Source organism: Dipodomys spectabilis, unplaced genomic scaffold (assembly GCF_019054845.1).
Source record: "Dipodomys spectabilis isolate Male_0828 unplaced genomic scaffold, ASM1905484v1 ptg000083l, whole genome shotgun sequence".
Lineage (NCBI taxonomy): Eukaryota > Metazoa > Chordata > Mammalia > Rodentia > Heteromyidae > Dipodomys > Dipodomys spectabilis.
The window spans coordinates 873,755-895,154 of NW_024870760.1; the positions used below are offsets into that span (position 1 = coordinate 873,755).

General features: G+C 42.5%; 1 protein-coding gene across 1 annotated transcript in view; it reads left to right on the forward strand.

The window, feature by feature from the left end:
- The window catches only part of Rab31 (RAB31, member RAS oncogene family), a 143,100-nt gene that overhangs the window by 62,659 nt on the left and 59,041 nt on the right, over positions 1 to 21,400 (forward strand). The window contains exons 2-3 of the mRNA XM_042683684.1: positions 2,175 to 2,254; positions 12,058 to 12,139. Of these exons, the coding sequence (XP_042539618.1) occupies positions 2,175 to 2,254; positions 12,058 to 12,139 (162 nt within the window). The remainder of the gene's footprint in view (positions 1 to 2,174; positions 2,255 to 12,057; positions 12,140 to 21,400) is intronic.

The window sequence follows — 21,400 nt, forward strand, 5'->3', positions numbered from 1 at the left end:
ATCCAAAAAAAAAAAGTTAACAAGACCTTTGTCTCAACTAACAAGGTATGTTGATACACATCTGTAATCCCAGCTATGAGAATAGGTGAAAAGAGAGTTAGGTAGGATTGTGGTCCAATTTGGCCAGGGCAAAAAAAATAGAGATCTTACCTTAAAAACAAACAAACAAACAAAAAGCCTAAAGAAAACAGGGCTGGGGCATGGCTAAAATGGTAGAGCATCTGGCTAACAGGCATGGGATTCAGTCTAAAGTCCAGTACTGCCAAAAAAAAAAAAAGCAAACTGAAAGCTGTGTTTCAATAGGTCTTGTGGATTGAAGCACACATGCTGTTTAGTTAAAAGACTACTGTTAAAGTGGTAGAGTGTCAGCCTTGAGTGAAAAGGCTAAGAGAAAGCATCTAGGCCCTGAGTTCAAGCCCTACTACCGGCACAAAAAGTGACTGAGAGAGACAGAGAGGGAAACAGAGAGATCTTTGGGATTTGTGGGCTTTTTCCCTATCACCCAGTGCAGAACTCATCCAGCTTCTGCCTGGATTTGTATAGCTCAGGGGAATGATACTGGGCTCCCTCCTTGACTGTGCTTCCTAAAGGATAGCCCCCGCCCCACTCTTGTCTTCCTGGAATGCAGACTGCTTCCGCCCCATCATTGGAGGCTCTTGGGTATGCTTTCCTGTGGCTTTTCTGTGGATTCTGTTTTCAGCCATATCTTCCAAGTCTAAATGGATTCTCTGGCATAAACTGACTGCTACCCTTCTGGTGCCCTTCCTGCTGCCAGGTTTCAGAATCTTCTTCCTCAGGCATCTGTCTCCCTGTCTTGGCTGATACCACTTGTCTGGGTCTGTCTCTTTGCCTGTCTTTGATCTTGTCTCTTTTTCCTTTTATTTCTTAAACTACTACTTAGCAAGGGCTTAGGAAGTGAATGGAGATCGGCTGAGACATGTATATTTCCACTATTTATTGGGAGCCAGTCCTAATTAGTTATTAAGAATTGTTTAATAGGGCTGGGAAGATGGCTCAGTGGTAGAGCGCTTGCCTTGCATGCCTGAGGCCCTGGGTTCGATTCCTCAGCACCACATAAGCAAAAAGAAAAAAGCCGGAAGTGGCGCTGTGGCTCAAGTGGTAGAGCGCTAGTCTTGAGCTGAAGAGCTGAGGGACAGCGCCCAGGCCCAGAGTTCAGGCCCCACGACCGGACCCAAAAAAAAAAAAAAAAAAAAGAATTGTTTAATAGGGAAGGAGCTAGAAGCTAGAAGGTCCACACTCAGGCTGAGTGTGAACCCTTAGCCTTCTTACTCAAGGCTTGTTGCGCTAGCACTTGAGCCTACCTTAGTTTTTTGGTGGTTAATTGGAAAAAAGGATCTCAAGGACTTTCCCACTCAGCCTGGCTTCAAATTCTGGTCCTCAGATCCTTGTCTCCTGCCTGAGTAGCTAGGATTACAAGAAACACCTGTAAGACCTATGGATCCCAATTGCTACATTTCTTACACTTTTTTCTTTATAAGCAGGGACTGATAAACAAACAAAAAACACACCAAAACAAAACAAAACAAAACAAAATCACCAAACCTTCCAGTTGCTGGTGGCTCACACTTGTAATCTGAGCCGCTCAGGAAGCTGAGGTCTCAGGATTGCAGTTTGAAGCCAGCACTGGCAGAAAAATCTGTGATACTCTATCTTCAATGAACTGCCTTCTTAGGCAGGGAGGGGGAGGCGGGGGGAGGCAGGGAGGGAAGGAGAGGAGGGAATTTGATTCAAGTGGTAGAGTACTAGCACTGAGAGAAAAAGCTAAGGAACAGTTTCCTGTCCCTGAGTTTGTCTTAGTAACATGTGCTAGACACACACACACACACATACACACAGATCAGTTTTCTTTCTGTTTGTTGCTTAGGCCTTCTCTAGACACTTCTCCAATGCTCATGTTCTGGAGATACATATTGTAAGCAAGCTTGTTCTAGGCTAATTGTATATGTGTGGAATGTGTTTTAAAAACATTTCCTATACTTCTTTTATTTCTATGAAAGCAGTATGTTTACATTAATAGACAATACTGGTGGGAAATTAAAGCAGATATCCTCCTTTCTGCTCTGGAAGTGTCATCAACCAGAAATGGCCTCTGTGTCCTTTTGTGTCATGCTCCTATGTCCTTGGTCTTCATGGCTATCTTCTTTCTCTTCTAGGACACAGGGGTTGGGAAGTCAAGCATCGTGTGCCGCTTTGTCCAGGACCACTTTGACCACAATATTAGCCCCACCATTGGGTAAGTTCCTGTGTGTTCCCCCTCCTCACTGCTTTCTTCGTGAGTGTATAGGGAGGTGGTCCTGTTGGCATCCAGTTTCCCTTCCTGCCAGTGACAATCACTTTCAACTGGAGACTACCAGGAAAACGGGGATTTCTCAGCTAGCCCCCCTTCTGCTATAAGCCAGGGTCATCTCCTTGACCTTCAAGAGCATGATTTTGCAAATAAACACGGCTTTATTTCCAGATTAAAAACAATGTACAGAACCTTGCCTGGTCCTTACCCTGGCAACACTATATTGCTATACCAGGACAGTCTGGGTGGTTTGTGGAGAGGATTCATTTCTCATTTCTGGGTGAATCTAATGTCATCATATATATACAGTACTTGGAGAGTGGGATGGGGTGGGTTGGAGACTTTGACACTGGGATGCACAGGTGTTTTCCTGCCTCATCTCTCTTTCTTGTGAGTTCTTTGGCCAAGTGTTCTTTGTCTGGGCCATTTTTGGATTCTGGCTCTTCACTCTCTTAGATGTTAACTTGAAGATGCCATATTTTTTATGAGCAGGGGAAAGGGTGAGTGTGTTTATTTGGGGGACCTGTGAGATTAGTGAGGGCGGAGGGATGGCTTCGATTGTGGGAAGTTGAGATAATTCCTGCAGAGACTACATAGCTGCTTCAAGCAGTGGGTTGATTATGTTGGGTTCATTAAAGAAACATGTTCATGAAAGGCTGTGTCATGGACCATGAATGGTTTAAGTTATCACTCTACTTCCCAGAGTGGTAGCATTATAGGTTGGTTCCCTGAGCCTCGATTTCCCATAAGATGACATTAAGACAAATGACACCTTAAAAGTATTAGTTGAGTTACAGGAGACACAGAGAGGAACGCTGAGTAATAGAGTAACATTTATTTCATATTTTATATATGTATATTTCTAAATCTTTTATACTGGTAGTGTGTCTACCTGGCCTGTCCCTTTCTTCCCAAGCTGCTTAGTATATAAATATTGTTTTAAAGAGCCTGGGGAAAGAGATATCTACAATGGGAAACACTCAGGAGGAATGGCTTCCCAACACAGACACTTGTGTGATAGAAAGATGGTTATTTTTTATTTGTTTTTCTTTTTATAGCAGTACTGAGAACTCAGGGCCTGTGCACTCTTCCTTAGATTCTTCATTCAAGCCTAGAGCTATATTATTTGAGCTACAGCTCCATTTCCAGCTTTTTGGTGCCCAGACTAGCTTTGAATCTTGAGACTCGGATCTCAGTTTCTAGAGTGGCTAGGATTATAGATGTGAGTCGCTGGCACCTAGCAGGAAGATTTTTTGTAGATATTCTTTTCACTTTTCTCCAGATTTCTTTTTTGTACTTAGGGCCTCATGCTTGCTAGACAAGTGTACCACCAGTTACTTGAGCCATACCTTGAGACCTTTTACCTTATCTCATTATTTTTAAATAGGATCTCTCATTTTTTTGAGCTGACCTGGACCTCAATCCTCCTGTTGATGCCTCCTACAGAGCTGGGATGACTGGTGCGCACTACCACACCCAGCTTTTTATTGGTTGAGTTGGGGTTTTGTGAACTTTTTGCCCAGATGAGTCTTAAAATGCTTTCCTCTCCATTCACCTCCTAAGTATTGAGATTATAGGCATGAGCCACCATGTTTGCCTCCTCTTTAATATTTTGCTTTGTGTTTCTTGATAATGAAAACAAAACCTCTAAGGCAGTAATGATGATATGTGACTGTGGAAGACAAAAGACTCTCAACTTCTACTTTCTAAACTTTTTGTTTAACTTTTTTGTTTTCCTTTTTGCTGTGCTGGAGATTGAACTCAGACCCTCACACATACTAGGCAAACATTTCACCCCTGAGCTACATATATCTCCAGTCCTGAATTCAAATAAAAACAACAAATCTGCATTCCTTTGTAATGATTTCTTAAAATAGCAAGGACTGCTCATACCATAAATTGTGGTCAATACATACAAATGGTAAGTATATGTTAAGCATATTATATCTATAGTAGGTGTGTCATTTGGGTCATAATTTCTTGATCAAAGTACATCATAATGTCAGCCTACATTCAAAGGTAGGGAAATATACTCCTCCTCATGGTGGGAGGAGGGTGGGAAAGGCATTGGTAGCCATTCTGGAGGTGACTACAATTGACAGTACTTGGCTTAGTAAATGCATTTAGTGGTATTAGGAGGATATATATATATATTTTTTCTTTACATATTTTATATTCATACATCTATTTTACATATCTATATTTTATATATTTTATACATTTATACATGTAAATATATTCATATAAACAGATGTATGTTTAATTTATATATTAAAATAGCATTTAATAAATAATATAAAGAAATTATATTTTTATATATATGTGTTAGTATATATGTATGTATATATAAATGTATACATATGTTTAAAATGTCAGATTATGTATATATATGTATATATGTTATATAGAAACTCATTGTACTTTCTGCTCTGTTTCTCTATAAACTCTAGAACTGCTCTACAAAAATTAAATACAAATTGTAGCTAGGCACTGGTGGCTCACGCCTGTCATCCTAGCTACTCAGGAGGCTGGGATCTGAGAATGTGATTCAAAGCCAGGTCAGGCGAAAATGTCTTTAAGGTTCTTATCTCCCATTAGCCACCAAAAAGCCCAAAGTGGACCAAGGGTAAGAGCTCTAGCCTTGACCAAAAAACAGCTCAGGGACAGTAACTAGACCCTGAGTTCAAATCCCGGATGTCACACATACGAAACAATATATGGGGCTGGGAAGGTGGCTCAGTGGTAGAGCGCTTGCCTTGCATGCATGAGGCCCTGGGTTCGATTCCTCAGCACCACGTAAGCAGAAAAGAAAAAAAACTGGAATTGGCACTGTGGCTCAAGTAGTAGAGTGCTAGCCTTGAGGTGAAAGGCTGAGGGACAGCGCCCAGGCCCAGAGTTCAGGCCCACGATCGGACCCAAAAACTAAAACAAAATATATACTAAAAACTAAAACAAAATATATACCCTAGTTTTTTAGTTTTTTAAAGTTAAAATACTCATTATGAAAAAAATTAGGTAATATAAAAGTACAAATAAAATCAGGTCCTGGGGGCTCTTGCTTGTAATCCTCTACTCAGGAGGCTGAGTTCTGAGAATTGTGGTTCAGAGCTATCCCAAGCAGGAAAGTTTGTGAGTCTCTTATTTCCAATTAAGCACCAGAAAACCACCACTGTGGTTCAAAGTGGTAGAGCACTAGCCTTGAGCAAAAGGAGCTCAGGGACAGCTCCCAGGCCCAAGTTCAAGCCCCTTGACTGACCCCCCCCATGCCCCCCCAAATCCCGCCACCCCGCCCAAAAAAAACCCTGAAAACTAGGCACCTGTGGCTCATACTTGTAATTCTAGCTACTTGGGAGGTTTAGAATGTGAGGAACAAGGTTCTAGGCCAACGTGGAGAGACTCCATCTTCATGGAGGGAAGCTTGATATAGTAGCATGCATCTGTGATCCCAGCAATGATGGGAAACCTAAAATAGGCAGCTTAAGGCTCAGATGCACAACCCAGCAGGAAGTGAGACCCTATTCTAAAATTATGCAGTGAAAAACAGGGCTGAAGGCATAGCTCTCCAATATCACACCAGCCGAACAAGTGCAAGTCTCTGAGTTTAACCTCACTACTTCCTATCAGTAAACAAAATGAGAAGTGAAGTAATTATTTTTTTACTACCTTTTGAATTCCATATTCTGAAATTCATGGATTCCATATTCTGAAATTCATATAACCAACATTCCAAAGTATATACTGAACATAATATGTTCCATATGTTTGTAAAGGTCTAAATAAATCATTTCTAAAATAGCAATGTATCAAATCATTTTTAACATTCCACAGAATGTAGTCTCTTCCTATCCTTTTTTTTTTTTTTTCAGTCGGTCGTGGGGCTTGAACTCTGGGCAAGAGCGCTGTCCTTCAGCTCTTCAGCTCAAGGCTAGCACTCTACCACTTGAGCCACAGCACCTCTTTCTCTTCCTATGCTTTTTTTATGGATTGCTTTTTTTTTTTAAATGTAGCTTCTTGACAAGCCCAACATTAAGTCTATATTTTCTGATTATAAAAACTCATATTAGGGGCTGGGAAGGTGGCTCAGTGGTAGAGCACTTGCCTTGCATGCGTGAGGCCCTGGGTTCGATTCCCCAGCACTACATAAGCAAAAAGAAAAAAAGCCGGAAGTGGTGCTGTGCCTCAAGAGGTAGAGCGCTAGCCTTGAGCTGAAGAGCTGAGGGACAGCGCCCAGGCCCAGAGTTCAGGCCCCATGACCGGAACCCCCAAAAAAAACAAAACAAAAAAACTTATGTTATATTTATAAGATTATGTCTTTGTTGCCTTGTATGTCCCTCCCCCATGGTACAACCCCTGCTTTTACTATATATGATATTGGTATATGTGAAGGGGAAGCGAAAAAACAAATAATTGTTAAAACAGGGATACAGGAGGACCCATTTCAACAATGAGATGTACAAGTCGTTATTTCGAAAAACGAACTTTACAACTTTGGTGTGGGAGGATGGGGGGGGCGGGGGAGGGGGGAGGATACAAAGGGATGGGAAGGGGAAACAAAGCAGGAGGCTACAATGCTTGATAAGAAATGTGCTCATTATCTTACCCACGTAATTGTAACCCCTCTGTACAGTATTTTCACAATAAAAATATATCAAAAAAAAAACAAAAAAACTCATGTTAGTTGGGGATGTAGCTCAGTGGCAGAACATTTGATTTCCACTTGAGGGGCCCTGGGTTCTGTTCCAGCACTGGGGGGAAAATTGTGTGTGTGTGTGTGTGTGTGTGTGTGTGTGTGTGTGTGTGTGTGTGTGTGTGTGTGATGATACTGGGGCTTGAACTCGGGACCTGGATGTTGTCCCTGAGCTTTTATGCTCAAAGCTGGCACACTACCACTTGAACCAGACCTCTACTTCTTGTTTTTTGGGGGGTTGGATGTGCTGGAGCTATTTTCTACCTAAGCTAGCTTTAAACCTCAATCCTGAGATCTCAGCCTCCTGAGCAGCTAGGATTACAAGTGTGAGCCACTAGTGTTCAGCAGCAAGAAAAAAAAAGTTATGCTCACTTCTTTTTTAATTTTTTTTTTCAGGTAAGGGGTAGATTTATGCATCGTTCTGGCTGGCACCAGGCCATGTTGGCCCTCCACGTGGCTGGGAAAGGCCTGGGAAAGAGAGCTGGGGAAGAGAGAGAGAGCTGGGAAAGAGAAAGAGAGCTGCAAAAGAGCTGAAAAGGAAAGAGCTGACAGAGAACGTCTGGGCCTGGGCTAGGCCTTATCTAGGGTATGGGTGGAGAAAGGTGTGGCCACATCAAATTCAGATAAGACCTCAACGGATGCAGATGTGACACTTCCAGGTGTGCCAGTTGCCTAGGTAATGCAGGTACTGGGTGGAGACTTTGCTGCGAGGAGGGTGGAGTCTTCTCACCATGCAGAAGCCGACCTTACATTCCAGCCTTTTAATAATCATGAAATAGGGCACAGATTCTCTCTGGCTACTTCCTGCAGACAAGGGGCATCGACAATAGGGGTAAAAGGCTGGAATTTGGTCCCCTCCCAGAGAAGGCAGCAAGCTGCAGCTGTCCCTTGGTGACGTTTGTCCTTAGATGAAATCTGGAGAAGTCTCATGAGGCATTGAGGGGCTGGAAAAAAAATACTAGAGAGCAAATAAATGGCAAGAGGAAGGACTTGGGGCTGAAAAATATTGGTAGAAATGTCCCTAGCTACTTCTGACATCTGGTGACTAGGTAGAGGAGAAGTCAGGTAACTGTAAATTCTTGTCCAGTTAATAGGTAGACAAGTATGGACATCCGATGAGCAGGCTTCTTTTACTGACCTCCTGGCTGGTTAATTTTGAAAGAGCAGGCGCAAAGTAGCTGATGTGATATAATCTCCTCTTACTCCTCTCCATGTTCCCTTGTTCCCCAGACTGGCTGAGTCTAGGTGCTCATTGCTGGATGGCTTGTCCCAGTTGGTATTCAAGGAGGATTCAACTCAAGGCCTGGGTACTGTCCCTGAGCACTTCTGCTCAAGGCCAGAACTGAACCATTTTGAGTTACAGTACCACTTGCAGTGTTTGCTGGTTAGAGATAAGAGTCTTGAGCCATGCTTCCAGCCTAGCTCTTTGCAGGTTAGTTGGGAGATGGAGTCTTAGGGATTTTTCGGCCTGGACTGGCTTTGAACTGCAATCTTTGCCACAAAAGCCCTTTATTATTTCCAATTAAAGCAACAAGGAGATCAAGTAGAATAAGTAGAGTTTACCTTGTTCTTATCAGGAATTGCCAACAAATATTCTGAAATGACAAAACTCATTGGATGTGAGAATATTAGCACAGATATGCCCAATATTTTAGAGTCATGTAGTCAGTACCAGAATACACAACACAAAACAAAAAAGGCAAAACTCAAAACCTAAAATTTTGACATCAATTTTTAGACATCTTTGCTAACAAAGCACATGAGGTGGTTGGGCCTCCGTTACCAGGGCCTGTGAAAAGAGCAACTTGTTAGCAAGGCACCTTAGAATAGATGGAGTAGTAAGCTTGGTGGAAGGTTAAGGGTCAGATGGGGCCAAACCCTTAACCCACCATGTGGCCAAGATGGCGAACTCAAGATGGCGAATTTCTGAAAAAATGCTAAGAAACCCTGAACAGATAGATCAAGCCTACATTGGCTAGCCTTTGGGAGGGAATCTAGAGGGGGGTCCCCAGGACCCAGCCAGTGTCACACTCTTCAGAGCACAAGCCAAAAAGTTGTAGAAAAAAAGGAGAGAAAGTTGGAAATGATTAGCAGAGAGAGCAAAGAGAGCCTAAAAGTAAACAGACTTCTGCCCATGTACCATTGCAGAGGCAAAAACTGTCTAAAACTGAGAATGGTGTAAAAATTGACTCGCAGCACCCCATTAGATGTGTAGGAGAGTCAGTCTGGTGAGTGAAGGAGAGCTAACCAGACAGAAGAGGTGTCCCGACTTCCCCCAGAGCCCTCTAGAGAGAGAAATGGTCAAGCCCCCAAAACCAAGCGTCCTCAGCTTCAGAGGTGACTGGCCTTTCAGCTAAAGGCCATAGGAGCTCTCTGGCATGGCACCACGTCTGGACAGAGAATGAGCAACAGAGAACCGTAGAGAGTAGTTTCACTCACCAGAGTAGAGAAGTGGTGTGGACGTGGGTGTGAAGGCCAGCAATGGTATCCATGCGCTGTGTCCGCAGCCGACAGACCGGGTCACAAAAGGCCGTCAGAACTATGGGTATTCCTCAGAGCAAAAAGGGAAGAACAAACAGAAAAAAAGAGGAAACGAAACAGAGAGGAATCCCACCTATCCTGACTTTAAGCCCTTTATCCGAGTCACGCACCTCTTATGTTAGGTTTTTAAAAAGAGGTAGCTGAGTAAGAACAACACCACGCACGTGGTATTCAGGTAAGGGGTAGTTTATTCATCGTTCTGGCTGGCACCAGGCCATGTTGGCCCTCCACGTGGCTGGGAAAGGCCTGGGAAAGAGAGAGCTGGGAAAGAGAGAGAGAGCACTGGGAAAGAGAGCGAGAAAGAGAGAGAAAGAGAGAGCTGAGAAGGAAAGAGCTGAGAGAGAAGTGCTCACTTCTAAATTCCCTCCAAAACAAAGAATCGCTAGATCCTGCTTTTAGTTAATATATGGTTGGTCTTGCCTCAGGACACGCCCCCCCCCCCCCCCCAATAAACTTGATCAATGATATCTTGAATATAGTCCAAATTAAAGTCTTCTAATTATCTTTTTGTTGTTGTTGTTGGTTGTAGGACTTGAACTCTGGGCCTGCACCCTGTCCCTGAGCTCTTCAGCTCAAGGCTAGCGCTCTACTACTTGAGCCACAGCGCCACTTCCAGTTTTCTGGTGGTTTATTGGAGATGAGAGCCTCACCACTTTCTTGCCTGGCTGGCTTTGAACTGAGATCCTCAGATCTCAGCCTCTTGAGTAGCTAGGATTACAGGCTTGAGCCACGGCCACCCAGCTCTTCTAATTATCTTTATCTTTTTGTTTTGCTTTTCTTTGTAAAGCTGGGGTTGAACCAAGAACCTCACTCATGCTAGGTAAATGTTCTACTACTGAGTCATATTCCCAGCTCCTCTGTCACTAATACAAGAATATATGTATCAAAGGTCCTTGTTATGTCCTTCCTTCCTCTTTATCTAGATTCTAGGAAAATATTTCTGCTACCACTCTATTTCCCTTTATGAAACTGGGGATTTTGAAATAGGGATTTGTACGTATAGGCAGATGCTCCACCACATGAGCTACACCCAGTTCTGGTTGTGTGTGTGTGTGTGTGTGTGTGTGTGTGTGTGTGTGTGTGTGTGTGTGTGTGTGTGTGTGTGTGTATGTGTGTGAGAGAGAGAGAGAGAGAGAGAGAGAGAGTGATAGTACTAAGGTTTGAACTGAGCACCTGGACACTGTTCCTTAGCTTTTTCTGCTTGAGGCTGATGTTCTACCACTTGAGCCACAGCTCCACTTCTGGCTTTTTGGTGGTTAATTAAAGATGAGAATCTCATGGTCTTTTTTATTTGGGCTGGCTTTGAACCATGATCCTCAGATCTCAGCCTGCTGAATAGCTAGGAGTATAGGTATAAGCCACTAGTACCTAGCCAGTCCTGTTTTCTTAGTGAATGGGAAACTAACTCCAGCAGAAGAAAAATCAAGGCTATGAAACACTTCCTATATTGAATTTTTACAGCTTTCACAAGCACAAAGAAAATGCTTATTAAGAAGGAAATAAAAAACAGAATAGCAAGTGTTCCATGATATACTGACAGTTTAAAATTTTTCCTTGTTAGCAGAGAAAACAAATTTTTAAAATATTTTATTATCTTTAAGGAGTACAAAGGAGTTGCCATTCAATAAAGCAGTTTATGAATACGATGTGTCTTGATCAACTTCACCCCTTTCAACATTCTTACCCATCCCACTCAGCCCACCTCTTCCCTCATTTAACTTTCAGAGTATGTATTGAATTTTTTTGCCATTTAACACAGCAGTTTGTATATATGACACATCTTAATTAGATCAAGACAACAAATTTTTATGTTATGATCTTTATCTGTACATTTCTGCCTAAAAGTTGGAATTTAGATGTAATATTTTGTTAGTCATTGCTACTGTGGGATTCGTATCGGCATCAGTATATATGTAAGCCAGTTTTGCTTCCTTTTCAGTCAGGAAGCCAAAGTCATAACATGCCAAAATGCCAAGTGCTGCTTCACACTCTTAATTGGCATAATAGATTTTTAATATTCCCCTGTGGTCTGGGAGATTTTTTTTTTCTTTGAACAATTTAACCTGTTTTCTGAGCACCTATTTTGTTTGTTTGCTCTGTGTATGTGTGTGTGTGTGTGTGTGTGTGTGTGTGTGTGTGTGTGTGTACATGCATGCATCTCTATCACTTAAGCCATAACTCAACTTTCAGCTTTTTGGTGGTTAATTAAAGATGAGTCACGTGGACTTTGCTGCCCCACCTGGCTTCACACTCTCATTCTCAGATCTCAGCCTCCTGAGTTGTTAAAGATTACCAGCATGAGCTACCAGTGCCTGGCTTGGTTTACTTTGAAATGTTCAGTTAGAGTAACAGAAAATGCAGAATATGTTCTTTGGGTGAAAGCACTCTTAACAACCCATCTTTGCCTGTTATTAGTTGTCTATGGGCAGAACTCTTGGAGTCCTGTTGAGGCATAATGCTAACTTATTTGACCCATGAATCTTTGTACTTAGTAATATAGAAGTGTTTACTCTCTTTTCAGGGCATCTTTCATGACCAAAACTGTGCCTTGTGGAAACGAACTTCATAAATTCCTCATCTGGGACACTGCTGGTCAGGAACGGGTGAGTATGCACTGTTAACTTTTTTTTTCTTCCTTTTTTACACAGTACTAGGAATTGACACAGCACCTTGCACTTGTAGATAGGCACTCTATTACTTAAGCTGTACCTCCAGCTCCTTTTTATCTTGGTTATTTTTGAGGTAGGGTCTTGCTTTGTACCAGAACCGACCTCCTGTCTCCCACTCCCCACTTGTGGGGGAAATGCCCTGCACCACGGGACCCAGATATTTAATGAGATGGAGTCTTTTTGCCTGGGTTGGCCCTTGAAATCCCTCAATTTCCACTCCCAATTACCTGGGGTTACAGGCTTGAGCCACTGAGCTCAGCTGCTTACTTTCTCAGAAAAAAAGTAGAGATTAGCTACTGAAGGGTTCTCTGTATTTGCCAAGGCTCTTGGTTGCAGACGACAGAGCCTGACTTGGAATGATGGAAATAGAAAGGAAATGTATCTTCCAGCTATGTGAAAATTGAAGTGAGGTCTTATGGTGAGACTAAATCCAAGGCCCCCAGAAATAGCACCAGAGGTGCTAATCTTTTTTTTTTTAAATTCCCATTTCTTTCCAGTTAGCACAGTTGTATCTATACTTCATTGGCTTCATCTTTAGGTTAACTCTCCTTCTCCTTTCCCCAGGGGTGGCAAAAATGACTCCATAAATCATTCAGACCTATACTCTGTCACCTTAGCAACCTGGTAGGGGAGCATCCTCTGCCAGAGAGGACATGGATCTGAGTGCCAAGGGTTCTTAGTAGTTTCCTATGGGTCACTGGGTACTCCTGAACTTCAGGGGGTATCAGCATCACCTAAGTTCCACTGGCGGATGTTTCCCAAGGAAAATCTGGATTCTCTTCCTGGAAATGTTTATATAAAGATTACATATTCAAGAAGCTTATGCCTTTAAGTTTTTTTTAAATTTTAATGTATGTATGTATGTATGTATATATGTATGTATGTCAGTTGTGGGGCTTGAACTCTGGGCCTGGGTGCTGTCCCTCAGCTCTTCAGCTCAAGGCTAGCACCTTACCACTTGAGCCATAGCACCACTTCCAGTTTTCTGGTGCTTTACTGGAGATAAGAGTCTCCTGGACTTTCCTGCTTGGGCTGGCTTTGATATTAGCCTCTGTGTTGCTAGGATTACAAACGTGAGCCACTGGTTCCCAGCTTGCCTTTAGATTTAAATCAGGAGAAATATTACTAGTAGGGTATGTGTGTCATAACCACTGTGCATATTATCAATACTAAAAGGGATGTCTAGGATAAATGAAATAGAGATAACTGAAACCTTGTCTTAACTGGAGCTTTTAATCCAGCATAGAGATCTGAGAATCAAAGTTCACAGCCAGCTGGGCAGACAAATCAGAGAGACTCTTATCTCCAGTTAACCAGCTAAAAGCCATATGTGAAGATGTGGCCCAAATGCTAGAGCACCAGTGAAAAAGCTAAGGGAGGGCTGGGAAGGTGGCTCAGTGGTAGAGGCCCTGGATTCGATTCCTCACCACCACATAAGCAAAAAGAAAAAAGCCGGAAGTGGCACTGTGGCTCAAGCGGTAGAGCACTAGCCTTGAGCTGAAGAGCTGAGGGACAGCGCCCAGGCCCAGAGTTCAGCCCCACGACTGGACCCCCCAAAAAAATGCTAAGGGAGAGAACCAGGAGTCCTGGTTCAAACCTTAATACAGACACCAAAACAACAACTACTTAGTTGGTGCTGATAATTCTGCAGTATAATTGATTAAACTCTCCCTGGTCTAATTCAAACTCAAATGTCACTTTTTCTACCTACCCTATTCAAATTGTTAATACTTCTCTCCCTAGTCAACTCTACTTCCTGCTGCATTTTCTCCACAGATTTACCTGATAATCAACTATTTATTTCACTTACTGATATTGTTTATTTTCTTTCTTTATTTTTTGTGAATTTTGGGGCTTGACCTCAGAGCCTGAGCATTGTCCCTGAGCTTCTTTTGTTCAAAGCTAGTGGTAGAGACCACTTGAGCCACATTCCCAGCCATGATATTGTTTATTTTCTGTCTCTAAAAGGATTATCTGATCTTTTTAAATCAAGTGTTAGTCTATACAATTTTTCTTTTATATACCTCCCTCCTTTTTTTAAAACTAAAGTTCCAGCCTTTGTAGGTTAAGGCATTTTAAAGAGTCTTTAAGAAATAGGATGAATCTTTTGGCCTATAAATTCTAACCTCATTAGAACATCTTCTCTTTTTGCTGCTAAGTTGAGAGAGAGAGAGAGAGAGAGAGAGAGAGAGAGAGAGAGAGAGAGAGAGATTTGTACATGTGAAGTAACCACTTGGGGCTCCTCTTCAACTTGCTAGTCACCTGTACCCATTGACTCCCCAAATGAGGTGACCAAGTTAAGGGGAATGTTTGCTGTGCTCTCACTTCGTGTTCTTTATAGCTGATCTGCGAAATATTTTGGTTTATTTCTCAATTATTTTGCAAACCTAAATGGAAAGGCTTTTTCATTCCCTTTCTTACTTTTGGCCATGAGCAATTGCTTTTGCTGAGCAGTCAATTTTACAAATACCTGGTTTGGCATTAGTAGCACTACTGTGTCTACTGCCAACTGCTACTTTCTGTTCTGTACACTGTTTGAGTGCCTCATGTTTGCACATGCATTTAGCCCTCTCAAAAGCACTGTGGCTCACACTTGTATTCTAGCTCCTCAGAATGCTGAGTCTGAGGGATTGTGGTTCAAAGCCAGTCTAGTCAAATTTGAGAGAAGTTAGAGGTATGGCTCAAGTGGTAGAATGCCAGCCTTTAGTGAAAAAGCTAAGCAAGAATGCAATGCCCTGAGTTCAAGCCTCAGTACTGGCCCCCCCCCACACACAAAATAAAGCATGGTGAGGTACAGTCTCTATCTATTTACACATGAAGTCATGAGGGCATACAGAGATTATGCAGCTGGTTCAAGACTAATAAGGCATAAAGGTGAAATCTGAATCCTGAAATCTGGGTCCTAAGCTTTATAGTTTTGTTTTGAGAGCAATTATGCAAAAGCTATGCAATTGAAAGTAAAATTATCTACCTAGATATTTACACTATTAACATTAGATAATACAATCGAGCAGTTCCTTTTTGTGCTTGGACAATTTCTTATCAGTGGGATCATGACCTTTTATAGCCTGCTGTTTTCATTTTATGGAAAGTATAACTAAAGAGAGACTTTTGTTTAATCTGGACAGATTTTTTTGGTGTTCATTTATCCATTCTAATAGATTGAGGTTTTTGTGTGTGTGTGTGTGTGTGTGTGTGTGTGTGTGTGTGTGTGTGTGTGTGTGTGTGTACCAGTGCTGGGGCTTAAACCCACAGCCTGGCTACTTTTCCATAGCTTTTTAGATCAGGCTGTCACTCTACCACTTAAGCTACATCTCCACTTCTGCCTTTTTGCTGGTTATCTGAAGATAAGAGGACTTTCCTGCTGGGGCTGGCTTTGAACTGTGATCCTGAGAACTCAGGTTCCTAATAGGACTATAGGCATGAGCCATGTATACCTGGCTAGATTGACAGCTTTTGATGAGATAGGATACAATAGACCACTTACCATGTCAAAGGAAAATAACAATGGGTAATTTTTAGTTGATCCTATTTCTAATTATTATAATTTTTAAAAAGTACTAAATAAGCTGGATGCTGATGGCTCACACTTGTAATCTTAGCTGCTCAGGAAGCTAAGATCTAAGGATTGCAGTTCAAAGCCAGCCCAGGCAGGAAAGTCAATGAGACTTATCTCCAATGAACCACCAGAAAACTGGAGCTGTGGCTCAAAGTGGTAGAGTGCTAGCCTTGAGCAAAACACTTGAGGGACAGTCTCCAGGCCCTGAGTGCAAGCCCTAGGACCTACAACAACAAAATAGTAATAAAAATTACTACACAGATGGCAATGTGTCATAATTTCCATCTTTTATTTCAATCATAATTTTGTTTTGTTGTTCCTATGGTACTGGAGATGGCCACAGGGCTTGGGCATGTAGACAAGTACTCTAGCATGGATCCCTGCCCTTGGTCCATATTCTTAGAAGCACTGGTATTTTACATGTGAAGCATGGCTCCAGGTACTGACACTCATTCTTTAAATTTCTGAGAGGAGAGGCTTAGTTTGGGATAGTAGCCAACGCTACTATCACGTTGCACGTCAGCAACAACTACAGGATCTTCGTAGGCATCCAGCCCACTAATCCTCAGAGTTCTGACCAGTTTATGCTCAGATCAGCCTCTTCTGGTGTTCTCTGATGGAGTCTCAAATTCTCTCCAGTGATGACAGGTTTTCAGTTGGTTTAGGCAGCTTGTCTTCAGCTTTAATTGTACTTGTAATGACATGTTTAATGTTTGATTCCTAATGTCGAATCCCTTCTGTTGATTGGACATAGTTCTATTTGCTCTCTTACATTAATTATTAGAATGCAAGAAGACTTATTATTCTACTCTATTACTACTTGTCCTGTAGAAATCTGCTACTATTTCCCTTCCTTTCATAATTTTAAACAATGTCTTTGGATGTATGATGTGACAATATAAAAACATAGATTTCTATGTTCTCTAAAAGGTTAATGCCTGGCACTTCCCATCTGCTAATCCCACAGTATTTGTTTTACCTGGGAGGTGACAATACTAGCTCCTGCCTAACAGTGTTCTGGTTAATGTCCTACTTTCTGTTCAGTACTAATCTTCTCTTTTATTTGAGTACTGGAAGTGTAAAAGGAATCCTCCTCCTTTCCTTCTTTGTATGAAGAAAGCATCCAGCTTCCTAAGCCACCCACATTTTGCTTTCTTTATTGCTTTCTTCACTCCACCATGTAGCCTGGGCTTCCTTTCTAATTCTTTCAGAGACTATAAAGAAATCTGCTATAAACATGGGTTTCAAATGCATTTTCCAGTTGACCATTACATCCACATTGGTAGCAGCTTAACTTCTTTAAGATCCGTGCATTCATTGATAGCTCCCATAAGGGTGGTGGAAAGGGGTGAAGGCTGTTGGACTTCTTTTTTTTTTTTCTTTGTCATGGGGCTTGAACTCTGGGCCTAGGCACTGTCCCTCAGCTCTTCAGCTCAAGACAAGCGCTCTACCACTTGAGCCACAGCACCACTTCCCGCTTTTTCTGCTTATGTGATGCTGACGAATTGAACCCAGGGCCTCATGCATGCAAAGCAAGCACTCTACCACTAAGCCACCTTCCCAGTCCCATGTCCCTGAACTCTTTAGCTCAAGGCTAGAGCTTTACCACCTGAGCCACCAAGCCCCTTCTGGTTCTCTGGTGGTCAATTGGAGATAAGAGTCTCATGAACTTTCCTGCTTGGGCTGGCTTTGAATCATAATCCTCAGATCTCAGCCTCCGGAGTAGCTAGGATTACAGGCAAGAGCCACCAGCACCTGGCTAGACTTCTTTATCTCTGTGAACAATGGGAGGTTTCCATCTTGTACCCTTTGTACTATACTTATACTGACTAAGGCTTCACTACAAAATGTGAAGAGAACAGGGTAGGAAGGTCAGAAGACCTCTTAGGGAGAATGTACACAGGACATTTCTTTTTTGTTTGTTTTTTGTTTTTGTCAGTCCTGGGGCTTGAACTCTGGGCCTGGGCACTGTCCCTGAGCTCTTCAGCTCAAGGCGAGTGCTATACCACTTGAGCCATTGCGCCATTTCTGGTTTTCTTGTAGTTAATTGGAGAAAAGAGTCTCACAGACTTTCCTGCCTGGGCTGGCTTTGAACCTTGATCCTCATATCTCAGCCTTCTAGTAGCTAGGATTATAGGCATGAGCAACTAGCATCCAGCAAGACATTTCCTATCAATGGAATCACTGAGTGGGCCTGGGAGAGAAAGGGATTTATTTGCTGAGTTCTGCTCTGCCATCTCCCACCAGTCAGAATCTGTGTTGGGGAGGTAAGACTCTTGTCCCGAAGTGTCAAGTCACATTTTCCCATACAGTTCCATTTGGAGTTGCTTCTTTGATTTCTTACTTAGACTGGGGCATATAATATCTCCATTGCTATGAAAAAATGACTTGTGGGGCTGGGAATGTGGCTTAGTGGTAGAATGCTTGTCTAGCATGCATGAAGCCCTGGGTTTGATTCCTCAGTAAAAGGCTAGAAGTGGCACCGTGGCTCAAGTGCTGGCCTTGAGCAAAAGAAGCTCAAGGACAGTACCCTGAGTTCAAGTGCTAGGACTTGTGTGTGTGTGCGCGCGCACGCACGTGCATGCGTGCATGCTTGCTCGTTTACATACACACACACACAAAAGACTCGCGAAGGCCAGGACATGGTGGTACACAACTGTCTTTCCAGCTATGTGGTAAACATAAGTAGGTGGATCACTGTCCAGGCCAGTCTGGGCAAACAGTGAAGCTCTATCACAAAATGAGCATGGTATTTCTGCCCACACCCGTGTCATGGCTCAGAGAGGAGAAGAGGAGACTTTAATGGCACTCAGGGAGGGTCTGAAAGGCAACGTCAGCATAACTGGGCATGAGTTCCCAGAGAAGTGGAGTGAGTCTTTAATGGCTCTGTGATAGCGTTGCTTGCTCTGTGTACTATGGAGGGCCAACCTTGCTCAGCCTGAAACTTCCTTTAGACATTTCCCTACAGGTGCTATAGGAGTTTTCCTTTGACTTTTCCGTAAAGTTTTACCCAACACAATTTTCTTAGAAAAAATTGAAGCTGCTAATAATATGTTTCAGTTGACATATTTAAACTTTGTCCCATGTAGTTTTTGTAACACTGTATTATTCAATTGATGCTGAAAAAAATTGAAGCTGTCCAAAAATGTTCAATTCTCCATGGCTTTTAAGAGATATTTACTACTTCATCTGTTCTAAGAGCTATTATTGGCCATGTTGAGGAATGATCTAGATGTGCCCAGTGAAGTGCTGGGCTCTGTGGCAGAGACTTCTCGCTTGGTCCCTCTTCACTCATTCTGGACCCACTCAGAGCTCAAGCCTTTCTGCTCCTTGTCCTCACTCTCTGGTTTGCCTTGAAAGCAACCAAGGCCTGCTTCCATATTTTCTGGATCCTTGAGTTTTAGTCGTTAGACATTACATTGACTGAAAAATGTTAACCATTTGATGTGCTAAACATCAGCATATGGAGTATTATCAACTTTTTTTCTGTTTTTAAAAAAGATCTATTGAGATCTAATTAACATACAATACAGTCACTTGTTTAAAGTATGAATGGTGTATTAAAGTATGAATGGTGTATTCAGAGTTGTGCAGCCATGACTACAATCATTGTCACACCAGAAGGAAACCAGGAGCATATTGGCTGTTTCTCTCAATTTCCCTGCAAGTCCCTCAGCCCAAGCCACATTCTTCTACCCTCCCTTTCAGTCTCTCCTTTTCCCATTCCCTTCTCCTTTTGTTTTCTTTTTTGGTGGTGCCATGGATCCAACCTAGGGGCTCACACATGCTAAGCACCTGATCTACCACTGAGCCTCACAGGCTACTTTAGATTTCCTAATTACACATCCTAGGACTTTTGTTGCTCGTTTCTTTTTTTCTTTTTCTTTTTGTCAGTCATGGGGCTTGAACTCTGGGCTTGGGCACTATCCCTGTGCTCTTCAGCTCAAGGCGAGCACTCTACTGCTTGAGCCACAGTACCACTTCCGGTTTTCTGGTGGTTAATTGGAGATAAGCGTCTCATGGCCTTTTCTGCCCGGGCTGGCTTTGAACCATGATCCTCAGATCTCAGCCTCCTGAGTAGCTAGGATTACAGGCGTAAGACACCGGCTCCCAGCCCACTCATTTCTTTTTTTTTTTTTTTTTTTTGGGTCCGGTCGCGTGGCCTGAACTCTGGGCCTGGGCGCTGTCCCTCAGCTCTTCAGCTCAAGGCTAGCGCTCTACCACTTGAGCCACAGCGCCACTTCCGGCTTTTTTCTTTTTGCTTATGTGGTGCTGAGGAATCGAACCCAGGGCCTCAGGCATGCAAGGCAAGCGCTTTACCACTGAGCCAACTTCCCAGCCCCCCACTCATTTTTTTAGCTTAGAGTTCTGTCATCAGGTTCATCAGCAGTTCTCATCTATTGATGGCTGAATAGCATTCCATTGTGTGTATATGCAGGGTGAGAATTCTTTAGCTAATATTCTTGTGACCAGTATTTCATTTTTCTGAGTTCTAGGGCTTCACATAAACATGTTGAGCCATCTTGGGGATAGGATCCAAGCCTAAAGTTCATTTATGTCTCATGTACACTTTATACACACAGCCTGAAGGGGACTTTGCACAATATTTTTGTGCACCTGTGTTTTGCCTACAACCTGGCACAGGAGGTCAGGTGTGGGATTTTCTGGTAGCGTCACGTCAGTTCTCAAGTTTCAGATTTTGGAGAATTTTGGCTTTGGGACTTTCAAAGTAGAAATGCTCCTATTTTGCTTATTTATCACTTGATAAAAATTTGGGTTATTTCCACTGTTCAATCATGAATAATGGCACTTTGAGCATTCATCAGCAAGGGGTGTGTGTGTGTGTGTGTTTTGGTATCTTGGGTATATATCTGGGAGTGGATTTGTTGGATCAGATGGTAACTCTGTGTCATTTAGAGGAACTGTGACACTTTGCCGAAGTGGCTGGATCATTTTATGTTCCTCCCAGAATGTGGGATATGAAGTTTCTTTATGTTCTTACTAGCACTAGTCTGTTAACCCAAGACTTCCAAAATGGACTCCTATGTTTTCTTTCAAGAGTTTCATAGTTTTAATTCATATTATAGTTCTAAGATTCATTTGGAGTTCATTTGTGTCTTTTGTATGGAGAGACTTCACTTTACTTTTTGTTGTTGTTGCTGGTCCTGGGATTTAAACTTAGGGCCTAGGCACTGTCCCTGAGCTTTTGTGCTCAAGGCTAGCACTTGAGCCACAGCTCCACTTCTGGGTTTTTGGGGATAGGAATCTCTCTGAGTTATCTGCCTGAGCTGACATTGAACTGAAATCTTCAGATCTTAGCCTCCTGAGTGGCTAAGATTACAGGCATGAGCCACCACCTCCAAGCCTAACTTCACCTTCTGTATGTGTCTGTTTACCTGTCCCAGCAGGATTTATTGGAAAGACTGTTCTTTGTCCAATTAATTGTTTTAGTGCTTTTATTGAAAAGTAACTGATACTAAATTTGAGTTTTCCTTCCATGCTTTCTGCTGTCTTCCTTAGATCTGGATTCTCATTCTTATGATACAGGTTTTCTGCTGTTGCAGTTAGTGAGTGGAGCCTACAAAGCCCTTTGGCTCAGCAGTTGACAGAGACCACTAGGGTTGCAGCCCTGTAGC